Here is a 27,791-nt window from a genome sequence, read left to right as displayed (position 1 = left end):
TTTCCACAATTGTGCTAGCGGGATGGTCCAGCCAGCCACGTACCTGCAGCGTCGGTCTGTGAGCCCCAAATGAAGAAAAGCTGGTCGAGAATCAGACACGGGTCCAATTGTCTAGCCCATTCCTGGCCAGAGAAAAAACGCCATCGCATGCTGTACTAGCACGGATATTGTTGTAGCTCCTGTAGCTGGGTGCCACGACCAAAATCTCAGGGACTGTCTTTTTTTTTTCTTTTCTTTTTTGTGGTCAAAGCGACCTCGAAAAAGAGACTAGCAATCCTGGGGCGCATCAGTCCACGCGGCAAGCTGACTGCCAGGCTGTAGGCTTGACTTGAAAACAAGCACTTGATCCTCAAGCCGCTGTCATGGATCACTCTCTCCAGTCCTCACCCCTTCCGTCATTCGTTCCAACCTTGACTTGAATTTATAAAGATGCGCTTCACAACAGCATGCGTTCTCCCTACGGTGGGCTTTGCCGTCTTGGCGAGTGCGGCGTGCGTACGCAAGAGCTCGTCGTCAGCGCAGATCTACCCTACTGTCTCTGCGACCTCTGCAACCTCGTCGGATATCACTGCTAGCAGTCTCTCATCCTCTATCACCTCCATCACGAGCTCGGCAGATGTCACTGTCTCGAGCTCGACTCTGACCTCCAGCACCACATCGAGTGTTCCGTACTGCAGCTCCGTCAGCTCGTACTTTGCAGCCGATGGCGGTGCCGCGGCAGCCACTTCGTTCTGCTCCTCGTACCTGGGCATGCCGCTGCAGACGGCGACCGTAACAGCGACAGCTACCACGCAGTAAGACAACCGAAGTTGGATAAAATAAATGCTTCCATTCTTAAATCCTTACTTATACAAATACAGGGTGACGTTGTCCGTGACATCAGGCACGACCACACTGACCGAGACCACGACGGGAACTGCGGTGCCGGCCACTTCTACGAGCACGGTGTTTGTGACAGCGATTTCTACATCCACCATTGTCACGACCGTCTCGGGGCCTTTCACCTCAAGCATCACATCATGTGTGGCGCCAACGACCACGATCACGATCACAGCCGCGAAGAGGTTGGCTGCTACCTCGGCTTCGGGCGCGATCGATGACTACACGGGGACCGAGCTCTCAAAGGCCTGCGGCTGTTTCGGATTTACCGAGTCCACGACTACCGTCACAGTCACGGCCACTGATACCACGCAGACAGTCGCTACCATGACCGTGAGTTTGTCCTGTTCTTTGATACGTGGCCACATCGATGTGGAGATACTGATATACTATTTGAAAAACCAGGTCCCCTTGAGCGAGACTGAGACTACCGCAATCACCCCGGCCACAACCTACACCAACACAATCACAAACACCATGACGGTCGCGCTGGTGGCCACAACCATACAAACCACCACAGTCTACACCACAACCACATACGTCCTCGCCGTGCCCACATTCAGCCTAAGGGCACGGTACACCGACACCGGGAGCGGGTCTCCGCGCACCGACCAGGCCATCATGATGCCCTCCCCGTATGGCCAAGCCCAGTTCTACCCCCTAGGCACGCCGCCCGGCAGCATGATCTCCCAGTTCCGCCAGCCGGCAGCCGGCGAAATGGACTCAATCGGCAGGACCATCGACCCGGGAGCGCTCATCGGCCTGGTGAGCGACGGCTCGGTGAGATACCTCTACACCGAGAACACGGGCCTGCGCTTCACGGTGTATGGAAATACTATCAGTCAGCCCTATCACGGAGTTGTCTGCACCCTCATCACCTTGCCGTCGTCGGCTGGGTTTGACGGCACATGTCCCCTGACTTGCAAGGGCTGGGCCGGGACCACGAGCTTTGACTGGCTCGAGAATCAGAGCCCAGCCGCATCGCGGTGGAACATTGCCGGAGACGGGACTGCCCAGCAGTATGGTGGCATCTTTGTCCCCTACGCTGTCTCGCCCTAGATCTGATGGTCGGCTCGGCCGTTATTGAGACGTGCTGTCAGCGAGATGAAGCTTACGTCCATGGTGTATTTGATATTTTTTTGGTAAGGGGGGGGGGGGGGGGGGGGGGCTTTGAAGCGTCGTCTGTTTCCCATTTTTTGGACCCTTCCAGCTGAAGTACACGACTAAAGAAGATACATGGCAAAAACTCTGGACCAATGCACAGCATGTACAATTGTTGGCCAGATGCAAATACTGTCATTCCACTCCCTGCTACCAGATCTGCCAGCCGCACGCTCACCCACCCACCCCAGTCTGGGATCGGAGCGCCGTTGGTGGATCTCTAACTTGTCCTTCGGCCACCGGACCGTAGACCGACTAGGCCGCTACCCTCTATCTATGATAAGCTCACTCACCGCTTTGTGCCATCCGTGTTTCTCTCGTCGATGCCCCCGAAAAGATGGCGCCACGAAGCCAGACTGTGTTGGAAGAAGGGGAGCGCTCGAGCTAGCCCTTGGACCATCCGCAGCCGTGAGACGAGACTGCTCAGCAATCCAGCCGCTTCGGCACTCGGCCTCAGATAGAATTGGCCAGTCCAACGAAGCAGAGACGGTCGATGAGAAGTTGAAGAACGCATCTGGGATATGCTAGAGTGCAGCGACGAAGAATTAGACGATGTCTTCTTCGAGGATTTACGCAATCTTTTCAAGGGCGCGAAAATCTCCGCTACAAAGAACTTGCACCTCCAAAAGGATCTTTCGAGGACCCGACTTGCAGAGCACCGGCGACAGCAACGCCGCGCTATAAAGAACATACAATTACAATCCGGAGGTCTCCTGGTCGTCGGAGAAGGCCCTGCAATGATTAAAAGGAAGGAAGCTGATGGGGTTGAGGCGGCACGCCGCGTCGTTACCCGCGCTGACGAAAAGGAGCATAGGAAGTGGCTGAAGGTTTGTGAGGATGCATGCAAGACTGCGACGAAATGGCGCCTCGACGATGAAAAGGAGGGTACTGGACCTTATCATGTGTACGAAACAGGCAGGCCTGTACGCTATATAAGGCGCTTTTAGGTGCAAATCGATGAAGTTATCGCCAACATGGTCAAAATGGTGCATTTGGCTGCGCAGCACCTCTTATGGAGGTGCGGCAGAATGACGGACCTAATAAGTGGGGCGTTGCGCTAGTATCGGTCGTGCATTACGAGCGGAAGGATGGACTAAAAAAGTGATTCGTCGAATCGCCGAGGAGCAGAACGCAGACCTACGTGATTTTTATCTCTATAACCTGTCCGCATTCTTATCTTACTATTTGGTATTTACCGATAAGTCAGGCTGTGACAGAAGAGCTGGGTTTCGACGGACTGGCTGGTCGCTAATGGGCACGCCCCCCGTAGAAGTTGTATGTTTTTACCGAGAGTAGAGATATCAAATTCTTCTAGCCTATTTATAACATGGAGTGGTCTTCTCTTAGATTTTCCAAGGTTCGACTGATGCGCAAGTCTTCGAAGACTTTCTCGAGAGACTGCTTCCGCACTGTGGTAAATGGCCGGAGCCAAGATCCGTACTCGTTATAGACAATGTATCTTTTCACTACTCTGATAGGATTTATGAGCTATGTAGGGACGCTGGCGTAAAGCTAGTGTATTTGCCGCTATATTTACTGGACTTTAACCCGATTGAGGAATTTTTTGCAGAGTTGAAGCGCTTTATTAAAAGACACTGGCGGAAAGAAGAGGACTTCGCTGGATTTCTCGAGTGGTGCGTGCAGACAGTGGGTGCGAGGAAGGCGAGCGCGAAAGGCTATTTTTAGAATGTAGGTATTACAATTGAGAAACTATGAAAACGTGCTATAAAACATTTAAGCCCTATCACTATTTACTACGCAGCGCGACCCATTTACTAATGTCGCGGATAAAACGTTGGGCGACTCCGATCTTCACTCCCTTCTCTATAAAAAAGCCCGGGTCTTAATCCTTAAAGACTTGCTTAAGATCGAGGCAATGTTCCATTATGACGAGGTAGATGTTCTGGAACTCCTGCTTAATGGATAGGTGTTCCACTTGCAAGATAATGCTAGTTGTAATAGTCCTTCATTGCGATGTCTCGTGGCCAGGTATCTTAAGAGAAGCGGCAGACGGTAATGGTCTGCTGACAGACGTTGATGCTGTTGTAGAAGCAGCCACGGATTCTGGAGCAGGAGAGTCTAGCATTTGGTATGATATTTGTGATGTTAATCGGTGGGTAACTGGCTCGAGACGTTGGTTTCCGCTGCTGTTCTTCTAAACGTAGCTGGTCCTCGGTAAACAACTGCTCACGGAGGCTGTTAGGAATATCGTTATGGTTAAGTAAAGTGCTACCCTGCTTAACATGCTCGATTAGTGCTTTGAAATGGTGTGTTCTTAAGCGATATCGTTTCTTGGTGTCCCTGTCTTACTAGCAGTATGGCCCGACGTAGTAGGGTGGACCCGGATAGCGAAAGGTTGCGTATACCTATTGGCAAATTGATGGCTGCCTACTAGAGCCTTCCTCGGCAGTAATGTGCATGTCACGTTGGGCGAGCATATGTTCTGAAGTAGACGCGAAGCCTCGTTTGGTCCTACGCTTGGTTGTTATACTAGCGCCTCTACTTGTTTGGATGTAGTTGAATATGATCTCGATCCTCAACCGCTGTCCAGCACGAAACAGGTTGCTCTAGAGGAGAAGTTGCTGTTCCAAAATCGGCTATTCGATGTCTAGTTCGTTGAATCTTTTAATAAAGTCTCTCTTCGATCGATCCTGTATATGGACTACAACGGTGGTGTCGTCTGGTCGATATGATCGATTTGAGGCTAGCTTCTTTATTGATAATTTATCGAGTTTACTTCGTAGGGTCTTCTCCTAGTAGTTGCCCGGGACGAGAACTAGGTTTTGCTCGCTATCCTTGGAGCTAGGGACGACTCTGCCATCTACTATTAATTTCCATTCGATCGAGTAATGTATACAAGTAGGCGGATTATTATAAGATTTCCCCTTAACCTAGTTCTCCAGTCGAATTAGGGGTAGTTTGCTGGTTACCGAGGTCTGGCTTTCGATTGACGGAGTCTCGGGGAATCCTTGACTATTGTTCGCAGGTCTCGCCGCCGGGATTTGTGGGCTTTCGTAGTTATCGAGCTCGTGGACTAGCTATTCGTAGTCGTTTTGCCACGGATCTGCATAGGTGTCGGATGGTATCGTGATCGGTTGCGGTGATGTGAGTTGTGTCGCGTAAGGCAATGCCCACGTGGCCATTCCATCGTTGAGGCCAGGCATAGAGCTACTGTGCCTCTATAGGGTAGCTATATAAGGCATTGGACCCACATATAGATGAGTTATCTAGCTTCTGTTCTAGCACTTAGGAGCTCCCGCAGTCCTATTCTCACTAATCTGAAGCAGCTGAGTATGGCTTCCGTCGAAGGAGTCCGGTAATTTGACGATACGGGAAGCTCGACGATGGTTGATCCCTGTGCGGTTCCGGGTACAAACGGACGGAGGCCCCTCTGACCGCAATCTGTCCCGTGAATAACTATAGGTCCGGTGTCGTTATCTGTATCCTGACTTTATTCGCTTTTTGCCGAAAGCTGCTTTGTTTCCCTGCGGAGGTTAAACGCTATTAATGAAGAGTTGGCTGTTGCGAGCGCTCCTTGTAGCCTATACACTGTATAGCCTATATTGTCACGGTACTGCGGACTCGCGTTTCCTGCTAACATATCGACCGAGTATGTGTTACTCGTTCACCACGCAGTTCGGCGAGCAGAGTCTCAGTAGAGTATCAGAAAGCTAACTATGCTATATCTTCGCTATAAAGAGGGCCGATCGAAGTCGAGATTGATATGGCTATGAGCACTTGAGAGATTGTAGAAGCTCGCGGTATAAGCGATAGCTTCTAAGTTCGGCCAGCCGACAGGATCAAATACGTGTGGAAATATTTGGTTGTAAACCTTTATTTGTTGCAGCATCGTGTTTTTTATTATAATGTAATGCCTCTATCTATGCAATAAGCGAGGAGCTGCGTCAGGCTATTACTGACTATGGAGCACGAATTGGCTGTCGTTTACCCTACCTTCTCGCAGAGGTATCTACCTCTCCACCGATTAATGTGGAGTGCTAAGACCAGGGTGCCCGTGCGCAGAACTATTTTTGCATGACCTACACGGACACCGATGTCGAATGCGACTGTAGCGTTTAGGTCCAGGCGTGTGTAATTAATCGTGTTCCCGCCACTGCACTGTAGGCAGCAGACATTAGCTAAACAGGAAGCCTGCCTTTGGAGCTTCTTACAGGTCTCGCGCTAGGCCGTGCCAACCGCACTCTGAGGTGCAGGGCTGCCTCGGCGCGACAATCTTGGGGAATATGGAGCACGTGGACCCTGTGGGTATGGTCTGGACAATAGGGATTAACCGAGGATAGCTATTAACTTATAGTCTGCTCTGCGACGTCGAGCACTGGGGCGCTGCTTGGGAAGGGCTTCGGGGGTTCAATGCTAATAAGCGTTGGGCTAGCCAACAGTCCGGTCGTGCCTGCATCTTTTCCCCCCTAAGAAAAATCTGTCTCGCTGAATATATTGTTACTTGTTTGTAGCTCCATTTCTGGCCGATGGTCCAGCCTAAGGGGATTGAAGTGAACGTGCCAGGCTTGGTCAGCGTAAACATTCACTAATACTTGCGCCGACTAATGATAATATGTTATCGACTAAGCTTTTCGCATGCTGATGAGGGCATCTATTGGTCTCCTAGCACTATGTTAAGCACGGCTCTACATCAGGCGCCGTATATGGCTTTCGGTGGTTAGGCTTTATGCACGGCCACGCTTAGATGCGGAAATGGCTCCGCAGGTGTGGGTACATTCTGGATGGTAGCGCCCGGGGACCCTGGATTATGGAGCTACTTAGAAGCGAAAGAGGAGTGGCGTTCTTCGCTGGATGTAATAGCTTGCGAACGCGCTGTAAGTGGTAAGAACAGGGATGCGCGCGAGTTAAGAAGAAAGAACAGAATCGGGCCAGCTAGATTGGTAATAAACGAATAGGGACAGACGTAGACGCATATCTCTACTGGGGCTCTCTGCTGAGAAGTACGACGACCACGCGGGTCAACTATGAGCAGCAAAGTGTACGGAAGTACTAAACTTGGCGAGGTGCAACCCTTTGTTTATGTTCAAGCGCAAGACAGAAAGAAGCCTTCTATAGTCGATGATGTGAAGGTTTGTATTAACTTAACTATTAACGTAATCCACAAGTGGGTGAATCACACAAGTGGATGAATCAGTCCCCCGCCACTTTCGTACAGGCTGTCTTCTTTCCCCCTTTTCTCCACCAATAATTATGGTACGACAATCAAATAAAAGCGATTTAGTTCTCGCGCTAAATGCGCTTCAATCGAACCCAGAATTGAGCGTACGAAAGGCTGCACAGATCTATAATGTATCCTTCTCAACCCTCCAACGTCGACAACACGGCCGACCTGCGCAACAAGATATCCGACCACCTTGCCAGAAATTGACCTCGTACGAAGAGGACAGTATCGTACGATATATAATCGACCTAGATTCGCGATCGTTTCCACCGCGGTTAGGTGGTGTTCGAGAAATGGCGGATCGACTCCTCCGCGTGCGCGACGCGCCACGCGTCGGAACGAACTGGGCCTCAAACTTCGTACGACGACGATCAGAGCTCCGTACGCGTTTTAATCGAAGAATCGACTACCAGAGAGTCCTCTGCGAAGATCCAGACGCGTATCGCGCGTGGTTTGAGCTCGTACAAAACATAATCGCGAAATACGGGATCCACGATGACGATATCTACAACTTCGACGAAACGGGCTTCGCGATGGGTAAAATCTCCGCCGAAACTGTCGTTACGACCTCCGATCGACGCGGGAGGCCAAGAGCCGTACAACAAGGCAATCTGGAATGGGTTACAGTAATCCAGGGTATCGCGTCGTACGGCTATTCAATCCCGCCGTACATTATCTTCGCCGGGAAGGTCCACCTCGACTCCTGGACCGCGAATAGCCCTCTACCGGCCAACTGGGTAATCGCGCTTTCAGAAAACGGTTGGACGACGAACGAGAGAGGCCTAGAATGGGTAAAACACTTTGATTTCCATACAAAGAGTCGTACGAAGGGTACCCACCGCCTCCTTATCCTCGACGGCCACGAGAGCCACCATTCCGTCGATTTCGAGCTCTACTGCAAGGAACAGAATATTGTCACGCTCTGTATGCCTGCTCATTCGTCGCATAAGCTCCAGCCTCTCGATGTTGGGTGTTTTGGACCTCTGAAACGGGCGTACGGTAAAGAAATCGAAGGTCTAATGCGGGCGCACGTAACCCACGTTTCAAAGGAGGACTTCCTCCCAGCCTTTTATAAGGCGTACGACACTGCAATGACCAAATCAAACATCCAGGCAGGCTTTAGAGCGACAGGCCTAGTACCGTACGACCCGGACTATGTAATTTCACAGCTAGATATAAAGCTTCGTACGCCGACACCACCAGGTTCTGCTGGACTACCACCCCCCTGGGTCTCAAAGACGCCGAATAACCCGATTGAGGCCGAATCGCAGACGGAGTATCTCAAAAATCGCATCGTACGACACCAGAATAGCTCACCGTCGTCTATAGTCGTAAGCCTTAAGCAGCTTCATAAAGGGATGGCGATGATGGCACACGAGCAGGACCTTATGCGCCATGATATCGCCGAACTTCGAGATGCAAACGACCGCCTCAGCCGCCGTCGTCGTACGAAAAGAAAGCAGCTACAGAAAGGAGGGTCCCTCACGATTGATCAGGCAAAGGATTTGAAGGCTCAAATCGATGCGACGCAGCAGTTAATGGCGGAAACGAGTCAGAATAGTGGTCGTACGAGGAGGCCCGAAACGCGCGCGCGACGATGTGGCGTCTGCGGCGAGCCTGGCCATAATGCTCGTACGTGTCAGAAAGTTGTATCTGCCTCTGAAGAAGAGGATTCCTCATAGTTTCAATTGATTTAAGGCGTTATGGTTAATTTGACTTATATATTATCATACGAGTGCGTAGAGGGTGGGCGGGTCGCTTGTGTGGGCGGGTCGCTTGTGGATTACGTTACTCAACATCGCTTAATATTATCATCGGTATATATAGAGGGCGGGGGACCATTCGCAAAAAGCCGTTCCAGGAAAGTACTACCGCAGCTTTATCGAAAATCTTCTTATAGACAGAAGAGGCCGCTGCGAATAGTCGGACAAATATAGGCACCAATTTGATTCCAAGCCGGTGCCGAGCCTTTCGCGCATTACCTAGGCGTGGCCCTCTGATCAGGTGCTGCCACCAAAGCACATTAGCTGGCCAGAAGCATTGGTGATGAAAGCATCTATAAATCCCGGTTAGCTCACTGCCGCTTCAAGACTAGGTTTTCTACTTATCAAGGATTTGCAATAATGACTTACTGAGGCTGTATTCCCGGCTCGGCATCAATTCTCCCTGCACGTTCTTGCAGCGAATACCTAACCACATATCCGCAGTAATATAGCTGCCAGCGACGTCACACGAGCCCCCATACCCTCCACTGTTGTCGTCGGTAAGTAATTCGATTATAAGCTGGTTTCTTCGCTAGTGTTACAGTTGCGAAAGAGGGGAAACCCAAGTAAGACGATTGAAAAGAGGGGTTTTACTATACTTTTGGCGGAACTGCAGGTACCCATTGTCGTTGACAAAGCACCGGTTCATGTTGAGCTTCGACGAGCGCCACGCGCCATCAAGGGTTCGGCATTCGGCAATGAGCCAGGTTTTACCCTTATCCCAGATGTCGAATCCTACAGTCGAAGCTTTGCAGGAGCCTAGAAAACCACCGTCACGCTTACCCAGCGAAACAGTCTTGTCTGCCAGTATCTCGCGGATCTCCAGGCTCGTGCTGGTCGGCGTTTCAGGAACAGCGACGTCGGCAACCGGAGCCGCACTGGCGAAGACGTTACCGCCGAGCGAAGCCGCGAAGGCAACGATAGTAGCGGTTTTGAACTGCATAATGAGGAATAGTATTATAGAGGGTGGGAGGTGCGGATTTCACTATAATGCAGACGATAGTAGAGTAGAAGTCAGTTTCAATCGTGGGTATCGAGGACTTATATAGTTTGTCATGTCTGGGTTTGGGCTATGTTCCTTGTCCCACCGCCGCAACACCTGCAATCGCCAAGCTAGTCTACAATGAACTGGCCCACCTAGAAGCCTAGACCTCGAAGCCCAATAGCCATGTGTTCCTCAATGAGAGCTGTACAGGGATTCCTTACGAGCATCATCTCCCAATAGTGGCGGTGGGAGATAGGAATTGGGCACATGGGAAACGCCCATTGGGGTTGGTAGGGCTTGGCTAGCTGGGATCCAGATCCGCCGCCGAGAAGGAGCCGAGTCCCTGTCATCTAGATAATGCCGTGCACCTATCCAGCCACTACTGTAGTTGTATGCCTAACTTTTACCTATGCATCGAATCCTCCTGGCAGACAGGGGGAACCCAAGCAAATGACCTTCACTTGAGGTTTCTCTATGTAGAGCTAATACAAATGCAAAATTTCTTTGCTCAAGTATGCTAGTATGCGTGTGCAAGGTATATGAGCCTGCATGCTTGGCAAATTGGGAGTTTGTCAAGTACATGAAATGTGCTCAACATTTGGCGTGGAACCATAGTAAGATGATTTGGGAGTAGGCTACCTGCCGGCAGTAGTATCCCGATGGTCCTTCGAGCAAAACCTGAGCACATGCCTGGAAAGGTGTCCGCTGGACGGAAACGCACCTGACATTGAAAACCCCGCAGCAAATTATCACGATCGTCGTGAGCCGCATTCTGCGATAGAGCTATTAGTTAGTTCTCACTTCTAGCTGCAAGACATGACCTGACCTTTCTACGTTCCAGAGATGTAGCCCGTGTCCTTAACGAAATAGGATGGATGGAGCATGCAAAATACGACGGTGTTAGTATTTTTCAAGTAATCTTCTGCGACGTGTGTTAGAAACTCGAACAGAACGTCCGCCTAATGGCAGCAAGACACGATCACACTGCTACCTACCATAAGCAGATGGAGACAGCTAATCGTCAAACGTTGTTCTTCTTTAATAATGCTCCCGCGATGCCGTCTGAAAACATATTGCGCAGGATAGCATCAACGCTTTTGTCATGTGCTGGTCCAATAGGGACGAACATGCGTGCTTGACAGCTCTACTACATGTGTTGGTAGGTTTCGCAGAGATCTCGGGCACTGCATGGTAAATGCTCAATGCTTGACACAGTGACGGTGCTATGGGCCCGAAGAGTGCACTTTTAGCGATGCAGCCCTCGCGATGGACCTTCTCGTGGGTCATCGCAGAATCTCCATTGAGGCCCACCATTGCCATTAATCGGATTCATACGCAACGTGTGGAAGACCACCAACGGTTTAAGGTAAGTTTTGTAAGCTCAATACACATAGACCGGCGGCAGAGACGCGGCGTATCGCAATGATCAAAAGCAAGGTTTCTTCTACTGGTCGCTGCTCGTTTGTCAATCAGAGTATATTTGGCTCGCGGAAAAAGCTTCGAGTTTGTGCCTGAGTCAATGTCGTTAATGATGACAAAGACGACCCCGCACAAACTCACGCACAAGGCCGTGGTAACCGACGCTAGCGATTCAAGTTCTTGATACAGTTCCACTACCCGCCACAGATCTCGTGACTCTATATCAATACTCGGTCCGCGTCATGGAGCATCTCGACACTTCCGCAGCTACTGGCATCGCCCTCACGGCGGTTATCGCCATCGCTGCTAGCTCTCTCCTCTACTACTCGAAAATATCCGACGTAACGGATATACCCTAGCCCTTGATTAAACGGGTGGTCGCGTCGCCTTAACTCGACAATTGACTGGTAGAGCTGGTTGCAACTCGGACACAGGAGGAAGGCTGGGTGGTCTATCAGAATTGCCCCGTCCACGACCATTCCCACCTTTTTTCGGCATTATTAGTGCTTGACCAGAGGCTTTTCCCCACTATCGTGTATAGTGATGAGCTGCGAATGGTTTCTGGCATGTTCTCTATATATTTCAGCTTGTCCGTGCATAACAGAGTGAATCTTGGAAATTACAGAGACTATAATGCTTCTTGCCAATGCGACCAGACTCCGTGACCAAGACCTTTCCGAGGACCAAGTGCCTTCATATGCCATCTTATCGTCCACTTGGTCGAACGGCGAGGTTGGTAATCCCGGAATTGGATGAGAAATCGAAATCACACCCGGCCTCGTCAGTGGTTCTGTGTCCAGTACCCAGTGCCGTTGAACGCCCTTAGCATAGCAAAACACAATACAGCAAAGCTCGCCGCGAACACCATACTCTGTTGCAGATGTACACCCCCATCCATCTGTACTGTAACTCCCATATTGCCCTGCCTAGCCATGCTTGTCATCTGTCGTTTGTGGAGGCAGACGGTCAGTAATGCTCAAGGGCTCAGAAGGGGCTCAAGGCTGTGGCATGATAGGACTCGTACTTGACAACTCGGGAACGACAGGGATGCATAGTTAGTCGATTTCTATCTGACACTTACATCACGCCAAGCCTCTCTTGCCTCTGCCTCTATCTCACGGCTAAGCTTTTCCAGATTATGGTGTAATTCGCCCAGGTGTGCCTCCAGGTGGTCCCAGTTCTTGTTCAGGGCTTGCTGTGTATCTGAACTAAAACGGCTGGGGATAGCTGAAGTATGCCCTGGGAATGTCCGAGTCCAGTGCTCCCTCATGTCTGCAAGGTCCGGGGGTGTGGCCGCCATATGTTTTCTGAAAGTCCTCATCAACTTGATGGTTGTGAAATATTGTTTGGACTTCGTGGATGCGTCGTCGTCCCGCATTAGGCTGTCGAGTATCTTGCTATCGCTGGCTAGATGGTGGTCCTTTAGGGCTGCGTAAGTATGACAAGCAAGACTTCTTATAGGATGCGCTGGGCAGAGTGGGCGGAGTTGATTATCGTCAGTGGGGCTTACATCAATGTCCATGGTGGTTCTCAAACGATGTAACAGAGTTTGCCATGATTCTTGCCAATCGATGAATCTTTTCCACAGCAGGTGTTGAAACACGGCTACACCGCGAGCCTCGTCGGGACAGACAAGACTCTTATCGCTCCAGTCTCCATTTTCCCATCGGTATCCACGACCCCAGCCGTCATCGAGAGTGAAGCCGACAACCTCAAATCCTTCTGTAGTTGCAGGATCCTTGGCTCTCCCGTGATTGTCTCTTGTCGTGACCATTCTGATCACGATTGTAGTCCGGTCCTCGTAGAACGTGCCGGCGAAGTGAGTGTGTATCTGGCGCCTGCTACACTGCAGGCCAGCTGCGAGGGGATGTTCTTGTAGAGTTGGAGTATGTTCACTCAGCTGATAAAATCTGTGCAAAGTGAAATGCATACACAGAGAAAAGCCTCCGTAGCTCTCGAGCGACCAAGAATGACTCTCTGATATCCCGGGCAGCTCTTTCTCATCGGGGCCTTTGAGCCTAGCATGTGCATGGAGGAAATCAAAGCACCATGAGAGGTCGGCGTCTGGATACTGGTTCAGCGTCTCTGGGTCGATACCTTGTTTGTCGGGATCATATATAAGGAGCATCGTGGCCGCAATGACTGGAAATGAGATCACCCCTGCGTCTGAAGGGCCAAAGCTCCTGCACACGATGACCAGTTAGTATTCGAAGACTGGACCGGGCCCCGCAGCCAGCGGAATGGTAAAGACGGCAATATTAGTATCAACTCACCATATTTGCCCGCAGCGAGGCCCAACCGCGGCAGGGTTTGGTCCGATGTCCGAGTCGCTCTTCCATGGCGTTTCAACCTCGTTGAACCCCAAATGTGGAAAGACGAGTTGCTAGGTAAATATGCACGTCCTGTTAGCCCATATCGAAGTCGGCACACCATTACAACCATTATCCAACTAACATGATCACCGCGCAATCGATTTAGATTGCCCTCCGGGCTACGGGTTAGGAACCCCACTTGAACGCTTTCTCCGGGGAGTAAACTCTGTGATGCAAGCCAGCTAACCAGTGGCTCCATCGCCGAGATATGGTCGAGCGTCAGGGGCGGAGCTTGAACAGGCATGTGGCGGAATAATTTGATGTGACGTTTGTGCTGGCCTGTGGTTGCGTCAGGCCATGCCTCGTGGATAGCATCGGCGGCCTGGCGGAGAGCGATGTCGGTAGCATTGTTGTATTTTTTGTGCGCGAACTGGACCGAAAGTGTTCCGCCAGAGGTCTCGTCATCCCACGGATCGTCCTTTGTTGCGATGGGGAGCCGGAGACAAGCAGACCAAGTGCTCGACCATGGGATTCCAACCCCTCCCCGCCTGAAGTCGTGTTCCGGGCTGGGCACCCGCGACATGCCGATTGCTAGCCCGTCGTCAATGCCTCGTTGTAAGTGGCGTTTCGGCGTTGGTCGCGTCCCCGTGGAAGCACCAAGAACCGATAGGAATTTCGCCTTGAAATCCTCAAGAATTTCATCGTCGATGTTTGCCAACATGTTGGATGGGGAGGGATTCGCCATTGTACCTGCCATTTCGAAGATGTCGGGGCATTTGATAGAAAGATGTTGGAGTAAGGTCACTCGGGTGGTTGTAAACGGAAAACTGACAAAGGGCCGCGTTGGGCAGCGTACTGTTATGTACCGCGCCCCAGCACAGCCCAGGTCAAAGCCGCCCTGTGCCATGCAACAACTCTTTGCTGATGCCCCATGGGCGCTTAGGTGCAGCCAACATGCATGCTTAGCGCATGTGACTTGATCGACCAACAACACCTGAGCAAGCATGCGAGGTGTGGAACTCACAAAACTGCGCGTTTGTGCGGCCCCCTAACACGAAATGCGTCACCTTTTATGTTGGTTTAGCTCGGCATGCCCGAAAACGTGTCCACGCTCTACAGGATCCTCCGCACACCCTTGCAGTCAGTTTCGACCATCTCTGGACGGCATGCAAGTGCCCGCCTTGGCAGATCGATAGATCGCGTTTTACATAAAGAGATGTCCCGTCTGGAGCTCCGAATGCGACGTCCATCAAGGGGCGTCAGACAATTGCAGGCAAGAGGATAATCCATTCCGATGTGTGGTGGTTGAAGTGGCGCACATACAATTGCGAGAATCACCGCCGGGCGCTGAGGCTCGACTGGTGTGCAGGCTCATGCTTGTTCATAGTAGAGCTGACATCTTTATTCAATGAAAGATTTGTGGGGCACATCAGCATTCCTGTACTGTGAGCAGCACAAATCTTTAGCATGCCTTCTGAACCCGGCATCCGTCTTTCTCTTTACGTTCATTCCTGTCTCGAGTCGTCTGTCATCACTATCACATGGTATCTACGGTACGTTGGGCAGCTTAGCGAATGCATTCAGAACTCCTCTTTGCCTGGTTCTCGACATTAGATAATGGGTTGGTATTTTGAGAGTACAGTGATAAAGCTTCTTTGTCTGATGGTCGATGGTAGGGAACGGTTGGTAGCCTTGAGAATGCGTCGAGAAAATTCCTTTATCTCTCATCCAAAGTGATCCGGCAGACAGGAGCCGAAGGGTCTATAAGAAGGCGCGAGGTCTATTCTCATAATTATAACCTGAAAGTAGTTCACAACGCATCCTCACGCCGCAAATCACATACTGCCTCCACAGCTCAAACAGCACAAGCAAAGATGGCGCCTTGAGGTGCCGCGGGTGCCACAGGTATCCCAAACTTTGAATCTCGCCATTGGGGATATTCCAACTCGATCATCGCGTATGCGATAGATTGCCGGGACAGGTTTCTGGAAGGCAGAATAGGTCTTGTTCGGTTTTGGATACATACGGAAAGAATGCCTAGACTAGGGGTGGTGCTTACTTACAGAGGGTAATAGTTGTGGGTTTTGTCTCTTGTTGTTAATCTTGTGTTTTCTCATCGGCCGATGAGGTTGGTGTTAGTGTTTGTTTTTGCAACTTTTCCATAACTTCTTTCCTATCAGACAGTCTTTACCGAAATCAATCATCGATAATTAACTCTTTGAGGCTACAGCACGAGACTAGGTAAACTTCTTCTGCAAATTTGGCCGGTGAAGGTTTCTAACAATCATTCAAGCTATAGTTTGCCTCACCAAGGTTAACTTTAGGCAGCGCGCCTTCTAAATTACGCCGTACTCAACATAAAGCAGACCATATTTAGCTGGCCAGCTATATACTCGGTCCAGAAATTACTATATAATGTAGCCTAGCTGGTATCTACTATACTACTCAACAACTCTTGCTATACTGGAAAATAGGGATTGAATCACTAATTTTTTTTTCGTTCTTATCTTTCGCGTCCAAGCAGTAGCAGAAGCTATAGCAAAATTAGTCCTATGGTTCTTATTCATAAAGAGCAAGAGGGATGCAAGTCCTGAGCATTCTAACCTTGGATATTGATTGCCGTTATTAGGTTCGTTTAAGACCTTAACGAATTCTTTCGCGGTGTAAGTGCCAAATTTGGGGGCGATCATGCAGATTGGGATGTTGAAGACTGTCGGCAGGTCGTATCGCGGCTGGGTGGAGCCGGAGCCGACGCCCGCCACCTCCACGTTACCGGGATCGTATAAGAAACCGCCCGCATTGAAGGCGTCCACGCTGCCTTTGATGACATCCCAGACGCTCCAGGGGAAGTCGGAGGATTGGAGGCTCTATGCGGTGGGGAAAGAATTCGTTAGCGATCGTTGCGTGCCCCTTTATAGCCTGACCAGGTAATATGATGGCGGAAATGCGAAACTCAAACTTACACCCCAGCCATGTGGGTTGACTGGCTGAACAGTCTTAATGCCGAGAACCTTTGACCCATCCACACTTGTTAAGGCAGTCGAGTCAGTATGCGTGTCTCATGCCGGACAAAGCTGCAAGTTAGATATGTGACTCACGCTTGCATATAGCAACCCTTGCCGTCATAATAAAGTTTCAGACGGAAGTCGTTGCTGCCTGCCTTGACCTTGAGGTTGTTGACTAATGCATTCAGAGATGTGTCAGTCTTTTGCGAAGCCCGGAACGCGACAGGTGGTAATATGGAGCGGGCGTTTACTTACACTCGTCCTCGGTCATTGGGTGACACATGATGTAGGTGTTCTGCTGTTTCCAGGCGTAGTTCATCACCGCCGCGGCGGTTATTGAATAATAGTAGTTTGCCAGGTCCAAGTTGGATACCTCGCCGCTGAGCAGCGGAATGTTTCGCTGGTCTACCCATTGCCCGTTTTCGAACATCCAGTATGATGAAATAAACCATTGGGATCCGGTTACGTCCGTGTAGATGTAGATGCCCTTGTTGATAATTCCGTTGAATATATCTTCGATCTGGTTCTTGAAGCCGTCCACCATAGTCTTGGCGATACTAGAGAATCCAAGTCAGTCCAAGTTCTGGTGCACGCGTTCTGGAAGGACGTATTGGTTCACTTACACCTCTTCCTTCGCCAGCTGCGCCAGCTGGTCCTGACTTGCTTTCATCTGTAACATGAAGGCCGACGACGCACCGCTCATTAGCGAGGCGAAGGCGCCACCCAGTTCTTTGCCCCAGGACATTCCCAGAAACAGGGCCGTGGTCATCGCGTTGAGGATTTCCTTGGTCAGGACATTTTCATCGGGGCGCTGCGACCAGAAATTGCTGTTTATCGCCTGTTGTAGGGTCGCATAAGACGCGCGAGCGTCGGTCAAAGCATTGAAGTGTGCCGTCATGAACTGGCGATGCCATTGTCAGATTCCAGAGGAGGGTCTGCGAGTGTGTGTCCCCAAGCAAGCAGAACTTACAGCGTTGAAGTTGGCCGCCGACAGCTCGACTAAGTAAGGCCAGGCTGTGCCGGGCTCGGCTGGGTTGTCGAGGCTGTTGCAGTTGGGTCGGCTACAGGGGTCCGCGATCGTGCAGATCATGGACTGGCCATTGCCGTACGGAGTGGCAAACGCCTCCATTGATGCATCGGGCGTCAAACCCCACCATTCTGGACAGAGTTGCTCGTTAGCCCTGCGTTTCGCGTCTTCAGAAGCATTCTGCCTTACTCGAGTATTGGTTTCCAGCGTCCACAGCATTGTAGTATGCGGCTTGCGCAATTTGCCCTGTCATGATGTGTCAGCCTTCACGAGCCGCAGGCCAATTTGATTGTGACGAAGGTAGCCGGTGAGATACCGACCTTTGATGTCGTTGCAGCTCGCATTCGGCTGCTTGTCACCTCCTACTTGGAAGAATTGGCCACTGAGAACTTGTTAGCAGGCTGAAGCCAGGCTCGCGCCACCAAATTCTGAGACCCAACTTACCCGGTGCTGGGGCATACAAAGTCGCCTGGAGCAGAGAAGCATACGCCCGAGGGGCAGTAGCCGTGCAGGCAGGTAAAGGCACAGAGATTGGACAAGTCTGTAGTCGAGCCACAGCCCGTGTTGCCGGTGTTCGCTGGAGGAGGGATCGGATCGCCGTAGGCCAGGCACTTGCACGGGCTGGGGCAGAACCCGTGGTTGCACGAGAAGTCGCAGAGTCCCGCGTAGCCGCCCTCTCCGCTGCCGCCAATACACACCTGATCGGGCTTTGGGGCGTCATCCGGTGGATAGCACAGTGGGAAGGGCGGCACGTCTGGAATCGGCCCGAGGGGCTCCTGGGTGAGCGTGCACGTGCCCGCAGGACAGTATCCCCGGTTGCAAGCAAAGCTGCAGAGGCCGCCGTACGTGACATCCAGCCCGCCGACCGGATAGCTGTCGACATTGACAGGATCGGGGAGCGGACGGGCGATTCCCAGCTGGCTGCATGTGCAGACGGGGGGGCAGTATCCATAAGAACAGGTGAACTCGCAAAGCCCCTTGTAGTTGCCAATGCCGCGTCCCTGGACGCAGACCATGTCCTCGACCCGTGTGGATGGGGTAGCACCAGAGCCGGCGCCCTTGGCATAGCCAGTCCACGCGTTGTAGTTCTGGATATTGTTGGTGCAGCTGGTCGTAATGGCCGGGCCGTCGAAAGAGCCCACCCCCGAGACCGACACGGTGACCGGGCCCGTGTTGCCGTTGAAGGGGACACTGCCGTGGTAGATGCCGATCCCGCCAACCGGCTTGTTCTCCCACGTGATGCCCTGGGAGACACCGCCGATGGTCACGGTTCCTGGCTTTTCGCCTGCGAGCAGCGCATCGACAAAAACACGGTCTTGCACGACGGTGTCCGGGGCCTGTTCGCACTGCACTTGGCTCATGGTGTTGGCCGTAGTCCCTCCAGTGGTGCAGGCACTACCGACAATGGGGCGGTACCAGCCAACTACCGCCTCCTGGCCGACGGCACTGTTGTTGTTCTTGTACATGTCAATGTAGAACGGAAGCAGCTGGCGCCAGCTATCGTGCGGATGGTCCTTGGCGTAGTTGTAAGGAGGGTTTCCCGCGCCGAAGTTGGTGGTGTATTGCGACTCCCACAGCGGGCCGATGTAGTGGGACTCGCCAAAGTCGTTCCACGAGATAATCTCGACAAACTCGGGCTGGATGGTGAGGACCTGCTGCCACCGGTCGTATCACAAGTCATCTCCGCGCCAGAGCCAGTTCTTGTTGAACCCAGGCAAGTTGGTGTAGAACCACGGCGAGACAGGCATCATGTACGGCGCGCCCTTCAGAAAGGTCGTGTAGGAATTGTCCACCACCGTGTACATGTCGTCGGCGCCATAGGGCCACGCCGCCCAGCTAAAGAGCCCGTCGGTCACGCCTGGGGTTAACTCAAGCGCTTCCTTGGCACTCTTGGAGGACCAGTCGGGCATGAAAAATGCGTTGGTGCTCGCCCTGATGTCGACCCAGTCTGCCGAGTTCTGCCAACCCTCAAACGTGGAAGCGAAGGGCTTGCCGTTGTAGAGGTAGTAGGCGCCATGGCCCTTGTATTGGTTGAGAAGGGACTTTACGCTGCTCGCGGGCCAGGCTCCGCCACCCGCGTAGTCAAAGGAGAAGAACAGGTGGAAGCCGAGGGCACCGGCCGCGTCAAAGGCATTGGCGATGGACTGGTCGTTGAAGGGCGAGTTGGCGGCAATATTGAGGGCAAAGGCATCGATGTGGGCGGCCTGGGCGAGGCCGATGTCGGTCTTCCAGTCGGCCACGCTAAAGGTTGCAGGGTCACAGTTGCCCACCTAGGGCAAGTCGGTTAGTTGCATGGTTTGCTTGGAAACCTAAAGGACAAGTGCTGCAAGGCTTCTTTGACATACCATGTAGTGGGCAAAAACAGCCTTGGCCTCTACGAGGCGGGCCGCCAGGATGGGGGCCAGCAGATGCAGCAGCTTCATCGCGGCAAGAGACGATGATGACCGGACTCTTGACAAAGCGAGGGCTGTGCAGATCCTGCGTTGACCTAATGACTGTTGGTGGCGACTCCAGCATTTGCTTTATACTCGGGGTGTCTACTGCTCGTAAGGCGTTCCGAATGCAAGGTGAGTCGACTCGGCTCAGCATGGCATTCAACGGCATGACTAGCCACAATCACGATGCAACCTTTTGCAGGGCACAGGGGTGGCTGTTGGCGTCTAAGCGGCTTGATCAGGATGGTCTTGGCGAATGCTTGTCTGGCTTGACTGCTGTCGGCAGTTCGAGCATGCCGGTGAACTGACATGACCCCATATGCTGTCCCAAGCTAACGTCAATGGCGCAGGCGAGCGTCCTTACGAGCATGCAGGGCCCCGCTGGGTGGACTCGACCCCAGTGGGTCGCATTCAAGGGACTTTCCCTACGACGTACTTTTCTATGCCCCTGCGAGCAAGGCTGAGTGACGGCCCAATAGGGCAGCACCGCTTGCGATTCCGAGCTATTCTGGGCTTAGCTGCTGTTAGACCGATCAAAGGCACATGATCTGAAGGCTCTAGGGTCCTTGATTAGGCGCATGACAGTTCTCGTCTTATCCTTTCTAGAACCCGTCGGAGTAGAAGCCCCCAACCGGTTCTGCTTCCATTACGATCTGTAAAGGGCCTCGGTGAGCGATAGGAAGCTTTCCCGGGACCACCGGCAAGTGAGCTTTGCCGGAAGACCATTAACAGCACTGGCATGTCCCCGATCCATGTGATTGCTGGTCTGGCCGCTATACACCGGACCCTAGTTGGCACGGGGGATGCACGGGGAGGATTGCCCCTTTGGTTGCCTTCCTACTCCTCAGATCTCACCGCACCACGGCGGGGGCTCGAAGTACACTAGCCCCGTGCTTGAACAGAAAATAACGACCAAAAGATTTTCCAAGAACAGCGATCAACCTTGGACTTCGTTGAAGCACGCTCTGAGCCGCCGTCGCCACACCTAGCGTACCCTCCCACACACCCTTCGGTGACCTCTATTGCGTAGATGCCTCTGCAGCTCGTTCACCCCGACCAGGAACGTGCTCAAACGAAGTCAAGCAGCTTCCACCTCGCTTCGTCGAAATTCCGCCGCACTCCAAGCCTATAACGCAACTCTGTTCAAACTCTGTTCATTGTCCCTAAGGTGACGCATGAGGGCAGACGGCAGCTGGATTTTGCCAATGGTTGCCTATTTAGGACGAGATAATCCAACGGACCGAGCCCCTTATACCCCTTATCAGCTCCTACTTCATGCAAAGGCATGGAGACTTTCCTGGCATGATACCAGGCTTATCAGGCCAACCCCATTCCACTTACAACCTTCTCATATAGGCCCCCATTCCGCTTCTCCACCGTTCGTAGTACCAAGCATGGGTGTGCTTAACCTGTGGAATAAGGTTCACTTTTCCAAAATATTAGGCGGCTATGTAACTGATCTTCATGCGTCGCCGTTGTTGAGTACTTTCCCGCCGAGGGTCACCGAGAACGCTGGGAGCTGGATACCAAAAAAAAAAAGAAAAAGAAAAAAAGGGGGGGGGGGGGGGGAGGGCCCTCGTCGGCCGGGGGACCCGGGCGGCTAGTACGTGCCCACATGCCCCATGCCTCGGGCCGGCCTTGCGGTCCCGTATGGTCCTCCCAGTAGCCGCGCGGGTGGCAGTGCAGATAAGTGCCCAATCAACAATGGTACAGACGCTCCGGGCCAAACAGAGAGAATTGTGTACGGTCGCAAAATGTCACTCTTGTGGTTCTTATCGTCCGCGGCGTTAGGATCTGCATCCTCGTTGAGTAGCAGCATTACCATCGCCCCATCCCTGCGCTAAACAGCTCGTGTGAGGGCTGTCATGCCCTCCCTGTCTTTCTTGTTGTAATCCACGTAATATTTGTCCTGAGTCGCTGGAGCTCCCCTTAAAGGCCGGGTAAGCACCCTGTAAGGCTTTAAGTGTGCGCCACCCCACAATACCAAGTTCATCAACCGTCCGTTCCATCCCCTGCCCCGTACATCTTTATATGCTATGCTCCATCCTTTCCGAACCACACAGTCCCAAGTGTAGGGATTTCCGCCTAGCAGTCAAGGAGAGTTGTTAAATTAGGTGCTTTTGCCACCGAAGGACATGAGCTGGCCAGCGGCATTGGTAATAAAGTCGTCTACCTGATACGCTGTGAGATCACTGCTGTTATACCATCTGGTTTGTTTTGCAACGAGTAAGGCTCTAAAAGACTTACTGATCCAGTATGCCCTGGTCCCCGCGTAAGACCCATTGTATGTCCGGCAGTTAAGGGCGTAAGATCCATCGGCCTGAAGCCAAGAACCGTCGATGTTACACGAGGCCGCATAATTGCCACTGTTGTCGCAGGCAAGCATTTTGATTATTAATCGCTATTATTCGGGCGGACCAACTAAAAAGGGCCATAAGCCTAGAAGTACTTATCATATACCCTTTTCCGGATTGTAGGATTTCGTTTGCGTTCACGAAGTACCGATTCATATTAACGACTGAGGTGCGCCGCTAGCCCGAAAGGTTAAAGCAATCCGGGCTGATCAAATACTTGGCCTCACCACGATGGATATTTCCACAGGAGCCCAAGAAGCCACCGTCTCGCTTACCGAGCGAGACAGTAGTATTATCCTCCAGTATCTGGACAACCGTAATATCCGTATGATTAGCCCTGAGGATAACGACGTCGGCGATAGGGGCTGCGCTAGAAAAGAGGCTCCCGCGTGTATACCCTATCCTTATCCTTCGCACCATAGCAGGATAGCCCTAGGAAGACGGGCTTACTGGTTCACACAATAAGCGAGCGTGTTCTGGCACTAAAAGGTGCACGTGAGGCGTTTATAGATCAAGGTACAACGCGCAACCCAATACTCATGCAGATACTCCTGCTAACTTGAAAGATAGTATACGGTCGCAGTTGTCAATCTTGTAGGTCTTATAGCTGTCCTCAGGAAATATAGTATTATATTTTATAATCGAGAGCTTAAGGCGGTATGAGTGCTGGAACCATTTGGAAGTCCAGTCAAAATCTCGAATAAAGTTGGATCTCTCGGAATGTCCTCCGTCTGGTCGGTTATTGCTTCACTTGCATCTAGAACTTAAACCTGGTCGTTGCCTATTCTCCACTTTTCCGTTACACTACTACCACTTCACAGCGGCCGCTTCTATGCGCCCAATTTGCTCTACTACTAGCTAATGAGTTGCCGAGCCAAAGCGTATCACCCTTGGCCACGCCATTAGCGGACCAGTCGTCTATTTGATTCTACTCATAAAAGTCGCAGCACTGGTAGTTCTCTTTCCCAGGACAATACCCTGTTTTACTAGGTTACCCTTCTGAATCACCCATAGACGTCCCGCCTTGCCATCTCAAGACTTACCAGGCACAAACACTCCACTTTCACACTGCTGGTTTTTCCATTGGCAATTCGACGAGCGCCCGTCATAACATGAAGTGATCCAGCAGCACTTAATGTCATTGCCATCATTGGGACAGCCGTTGTTAACTGTAGTGCCGTCATATTTTTCGCACGTCGCCGTCGAGACGCAGATGCCGTACAGCTTGTGGGGATTTGCGACGTTGCCGGTGCACCGCCCGTTGACCGCCGCGAACGCTGGGGTAGCGGCGAGGATGAAAGTGGCGGGCGCGATGGCGGCACGCATTTTTGATTTCCAAGACTAGTCAGGAGTAGCTATTTTGGGTTGCGTGATGACAACAACCAGAGACGTGCACACGTCACGCGCCTAGCTTTATAGGTCCACGCTCGGCGTAACTATCTCCGTTCTTACTGTAAGCAATTATGCAAGAACATCGGCGCGGCCGACGAAGAACACTTACAGGTTGACGATGGCTTGAAGGAGGAGAGAAGGAATCACGACGACGACGACAATGCCGCCGTCGATATGTAGGGTGCTGCAGCACCTGCCACTGGTTGCCCCGGATACTGAGGCCGACTTACACGACGACCTCCGGAAAGAGAGCGCCGACAGCGATGCGCCCGCGCAGCGCCGACGAAGCGCACACGCCCCTAGGAATCGCATATGCCCAGGAACCGCATAGGCTCGAAGGTGTGAAGGAAGGCGACCAACCTCACCCAAAGAACGTCTGGCTGGTGAGAGCCATTCGTGATACGCGACGGAACCACGCAACGCAGACGCCGCTTAGGCGTACCGAATACGTAGCGTATATTTTTCATCCGGCTTAGGCACGGTTTATTATACGATAGATTTGTAGGCTCGCGAAACCGAATAGGTAACGCGTACTAATAATAATAATAATTACGCAAGAGCTTGATCTGATACGCCAGGGTCACACTAATTACGTAATATATTCTTTGTCGTATGCTGTAGTCTGATAGGTCAACCCCGTCATTAAGGGTTACCCGTCCTAACCGATTATTGCGCGTTCCTGTTCTGATAGATAGGTATAACGATGCGGCCAATAGGTCGCACCATTGGGTCAGAGACGAGGGCTGGTTGTTGCTATACGCACATTAGTGTCTTGGTCATATACTTGCTGTCCTCATCGTTCAAGCCCTTCTCTCCAGTGGGAGATGTGACTGGTTCTCGAGCAGTATCGGCCGATAACTCATTTGGTCCTCAGCACAATTTGTTGCTTAATGCACCCTTGGCTTGGTCAGCCCCCCAACGCTCAACTGAATGCAAGGTCACATTTGGAGATTTACACCTCTATCATAGATTTCTGAAGCCCAAAGATATAAAAGACATCTTGCAGGTGTATTCCCAATTTCCTCGTGAGCGGAGTCGACACACTTCGATCAGGTTCGAGCAACATTGTCGCAGACGCCCAAAGAGCACAGGTAGCCTGAACCTAGCTTGCTTCCAGGGACCATCCCTGCTTGTTCTCCCTGTATGACAGCTGCGAAATTTGGGACTTGCGCGCTGAAACTCCCTGGTCTCGAAACAGTACGAAAACATCCATGGTGCTGAAAGCGGTTGCTTCAGCTTCAAAATTTCCCGATGCACCGTGTGAACTGCGTCATTGGCACTCAACCTTGGCTTGGCACTGCTGAGTCATCCTGGTGCGTTATCTAATGGCCGAGACCTCTTAGGTAGATGGCCTGCCCTTATCCTTCATTCGGACAGTCACATACCTTCCCAACCACTTCGCATCAATCGCCGAAGCCCTAATGACGTCTATTTTTGCAGTAGGCGAAAGGGTAGTAACAACTTGCGATACGTGCCGTGCACGGAAGCGCAAGGTAAGACAGTCTACGTCTTCTTGATTGCTGCCAGGACGCCACTGACTGACAGAACGAATCTCTCAAAGTGTGATGGCGCGACCCCCTCATGCTCGTGGTGCGCAGCCAAAAAATCAGAATGTCGCTATACAACCGAGAGAGCGAAGAGGTGAGAAGCTATCGCACCCCTCATTGTACGGCCAAGGCAACACGGACGGAACAGACGGGACTGACCCAGACGTTATTGCGACAAGACGGCGATACAGCCACGAATATGTTGAAGGACTGGAGGCAGAAATTCAGATCTTGAAGCAACAACTAGGAAAGCCAGAAGGGTCTGGTGGGTTCGACGCTGAATCTGTCTTGCCCAATCAATCAGAATCCGGGAGCACATTCAATTCTGGGCTATTTCAGGATTTCAGCGAGCCAGATGCCGTAGAGGACATCAGCTCTCTCCTCTGGCGCCTCAAGGTCGATGACACCGGTAGAACCAGCTTTATCGGGCCATCAGGTAACTTCTGCCTCCCTGGGGGGAGCCACGAAGCTGGTTTAATCCCGACAGCCACTCTCTCAGACATGGACAACAGCATCACCTCAAAGTTTCATGCCAGCATGAACAGGAGCCCGAGCCTGGAAATGGAACTCCTGGGACTTTTTGAGAGATGGGTCAACCCTATACACAAGTTCCTTGACGAGAAAACAACCCAAGCGCTGCAGCTTGAGCTGGGCAAAGACTGGAACGAGTCGCCATTGCTGAGGCTCGCGGTCCTCTCGGCTGGATCGTTGATAACTTCCAACAAGGAGGCTCGAGCATACGGCGATGCGCTGTCTGGTCATGCCGAATCAATCGCTCTAGCTGCATGTCGCCGTCAGCCCAACATCGGTACCATCCAGGCGCTATCACTCCTTGCGTGGAGAGAGCTAGGCCTAGACAACGAGAACATGGCGTGGCTGTACATTTGTGAGTTCTGCTGTAGCCGAGCCATTTGCCACCGACAATCTTAAACCGCTGACGTGCTCGGTCTATATCAAGCTATGGCATGCAGTTTGACATTACATCTGGGTCTCTCAGTGAGCTCTTTGAAGCCGCTGAGCGAGGTTGTGAGCACGAGGGCAGGTCCGGGCAGGGGTTTCAGTGAGACCCTGTCTGTTCGGGCGCAGACTTTCTGGGCTGTCTTGCTACAGGAACGGTATGCGCATGCCCTCTCGCCCTGTATCGTCGAAGAATGTCCTCTCGGGCCGGATAACGCTGACACCTAGGACCCCAGGATTGCCACCTCGTTGCTGGGAAGACACCCGCTCATCCCGTCCGGACGCGTACAATCAATTGGATTTCTCAGTACCCTTCAGAGGCCGCCCACCCTCGATGAGACGGTGTTTGATCTGCACTGCGAGCTATGGTTCTTGCACGACAAATACATGGACAAAATGTAAGCCACGCCAGCCCCGCTTTCCTTGCTTGCAAGATCAAGCAGATTGACTGACGACCTCACCTAGTTACTCTTTTGACTTTGCCGGACTCGAGCTACACACCCGGCTGAAGCTCCTCGTAGATGCCCGCGAAGATCTAAGCGTCTTCCACAAGCGTCTGAGCGTGCTGCCAGTGCCCCAAAGCAGAGGGACTGCCGACAACGATGTAGAGTGTGCCGGCCCTCTGATATTCTGCCGCATGTCATACCACATGTCGCAGTTATTGATTCATCGGCCGTACCTTGGCGAGCGGGGAAACGACAATGCACTGCAGCTCTCGGCCCAGACATCGTGGCACGCGGCAGATGCCATGGCTCGCCTCGTCCGTACTGCTGAGAAGAGGGGCCTCCTGACCATGGCACCTGTCTTCGTGGTGCATAGCATTCTGACCGCTGCTGTGACCCTGCTCATGTTTTCCACCTCGCAGCAGACCCGCATTCGCTCGCAGGCCGTCAGCCGCTTCCGTACTTGTTTCAACGCCATTTTACTCATGGTGAACACGTGGCCAAGAGCGGCACGGGGCATAGCAGTCCTCCGCGAACTTGCATACAGGTGGAAAGTCGTCGCCACTCTCCCCCTGCAGCACAGTATGCCCTTGGGTGGTACTTTACCTTTATCCGGCACAAAATCAGGCGGCACGACAATGCCAACATCAGCAGAGGATTTAACTGGAGCGGAAACTATGGAGGCAGCTCGTTCATTCCCTCTCCGCCATTTCGAGAGCGGACCAGAGCAGGAGGGCAACGAGACACGGCATTTTGAATGGCCAGGCGTCAGGTCTTTTGACCCGTTACTGTTTTCCGACCTTGATCTGGCGAGCTACGGACTACCACAAGGGGAGAATGCTACAAACAATGATGAAGAGTTTGAAGGCGACGCGAGTCTGGCATTCTGGGCGATGTAGGCAAGGTCGAGTCCTTAACAACAATGTCAGG

General features: G+C 52.1%; 7 protein-coding genes across 7 annotated transcripts; 3 read left to right on the top strand and 4 right to left on the bottom strand.

Annotated features, from left to right (window-relative positions):
• Positions 1-429: 429 nt before the first annotated feature.
• On the top strand, positions 430-1,938 carry B0I36DRAFT_362373 (uncharacterized protein; the record flags this gene model as incomplete). The annotated part of the gene is made up of 3 exons (XM_046158649.1): positions 430-794; positions 861-1,212; positions 1,285-1,938. The coding sequence occupies 3 exons, from the start codon at positions 430-432 to the stop codon at positions 1,936-1,938; spliced, it is 1,371 nt and encodes a 456-aa protein (XP_046014572.1).
• Positions 1,939-9,222: 7,284 nt separating this feature from the next.
• B0I36DRAFT_362372 (uncharacterized protein) lies at positions 9,223-9,928 on the bottom strand (the record flags this gene model as incomplete). Its single annotated transcript, XM_046158648.1, has 3 exons — positions 9,223-9,278; positions 9,355-9,473; positions 9,585-9,928. The coding sequence occupies 3 exons, from the start codon at positions 9,926-9,928 to the stop codon at positions 9,223-9,225; spliced, it is 519 nt and encodes a 172-aa protein (XP_046014571.1).
• A 622-nt stretch (positions 9,929-10,550) lies between these two features.
• On the top strand, positions 10,551-11,748 carry B0I36DRAFT_348750 (uncharacterized protein; the record flags this gene model as incomplete). Its single annotated transcript, XM_046156719.1, has 4 exons — positions 10,551-10,584; positions 11,134-11,161; positions 11,186-11,336; positions 11,638-11,748. 4 exons carry the CDS (start codon positions 10,551-10,553, stop codon positions 11,746-11,748), a joined length of 324 nt encoding a protein of 107 aa, XP_046014570.1.
• A 707-nt stretch (positions 11,749-12,455) lies between these two features.
• Positions 12,456-13,517, bottom strand: B0I36DRAFT_241772 (uncharacterized protein; the record flags this gene model as incomplete). Its single annotated transcript, XM_046149861.1, has 2 exons — positions 12,456-12,809; positions 12,900-13,517. 2 exons carry the CDS (start codon positions 13,515-13,517, stop codon positions 12,456-12,458), a joined length of 972 nt encoding a protein of 323 aa, XP_046014569.1.
• Positions 13,518-16,003: 2,486 nt separating this feature from the next.
• Positions 16,004-20,156, bottom strand: B0I36DRAFT_383533 (glycosyl hydrolase family 71-domain-containing protein; the record flags this gene model as incomplete). Its single annotated transcript, XM_046160965.1, has 12 exons — positions 16,004-16,234; positions 16,344-16,568; positions 16,665-16,712; positions 16,868-16,881; positions 16,962-17,263; positions 17,330-17,607; positions 17,677-17,864; positions 17,923-17,979; positions 18,054-18,115; positions 18,178-19,388; positions 19,476-20,003; positions 20,079-20,156. 12 exons carry the CDS (start codon positions 20,154-20,156, stop codon positions 16,205-16,207), a joined length of 3,021 nt encoding a protein of 1,006 aa, XP_046014568.1. The 3' UTR covers positions 16,004-16,204.
• Positions 20,157-23,459: 3,303 nt separating this feature from the next.
• On the bottom strand, positions 23,460-23,821 carry B0I36DRAFT_212939 (uncharacterized protein; the record flags this gene model as incomplete). Its single annotated transcript, XM_046148940.1, has 2 exons — positions 23,460-23,508; positions 23,577-23,821. Coding segments are annotated over 2 exons (294 nt in total), but the record flags the coding sequence as incomplete, so codon positions are not given.
• A 2,141-nt stretch (positions 23,822-25,962) lies between these two features.
• Positions 25,963-27,760, top strand: B0I36DRAFT_362369 (uncharacterized protein; the record flags this gene model as incomplete). Its single annotated transcript, XM_046158647.1, has 4 exons — positions 25,963-26,347; positions 26,459-26,576; positions 26,655-26,816; positions 26,884-27,760. 4 exons carry the CDS (start codon positions 25,963-25,965, stop codon positions 27,758-27,760), a joined length of 1,542 nt encoding a protein of 513 aa, XP_046014566.1.
• Positions 27,761-27,791: the final 31 nt, after the last annotated feature.

This window comes from Microdochium trichocladiopsis (genome assembly GCF_020744255.1).
Source record: "Microdochium trichocladiopsis strain MPI-CAGE-CH-0230 chromosome Unknown B0I36scaffold_4, whole genome shotgun sequence".
In the NCBI taxonomy this organism is placed as follows: Eukaryota; Fungi; Ascomycota; class Sordariomycetes; order Xylariales; family Microdochiaceae; genus Microdochium; species Microdochium trichocladiopsis.
This window is presented reverse-complemented; position numbering and strand designations above follow the sequence as displayed.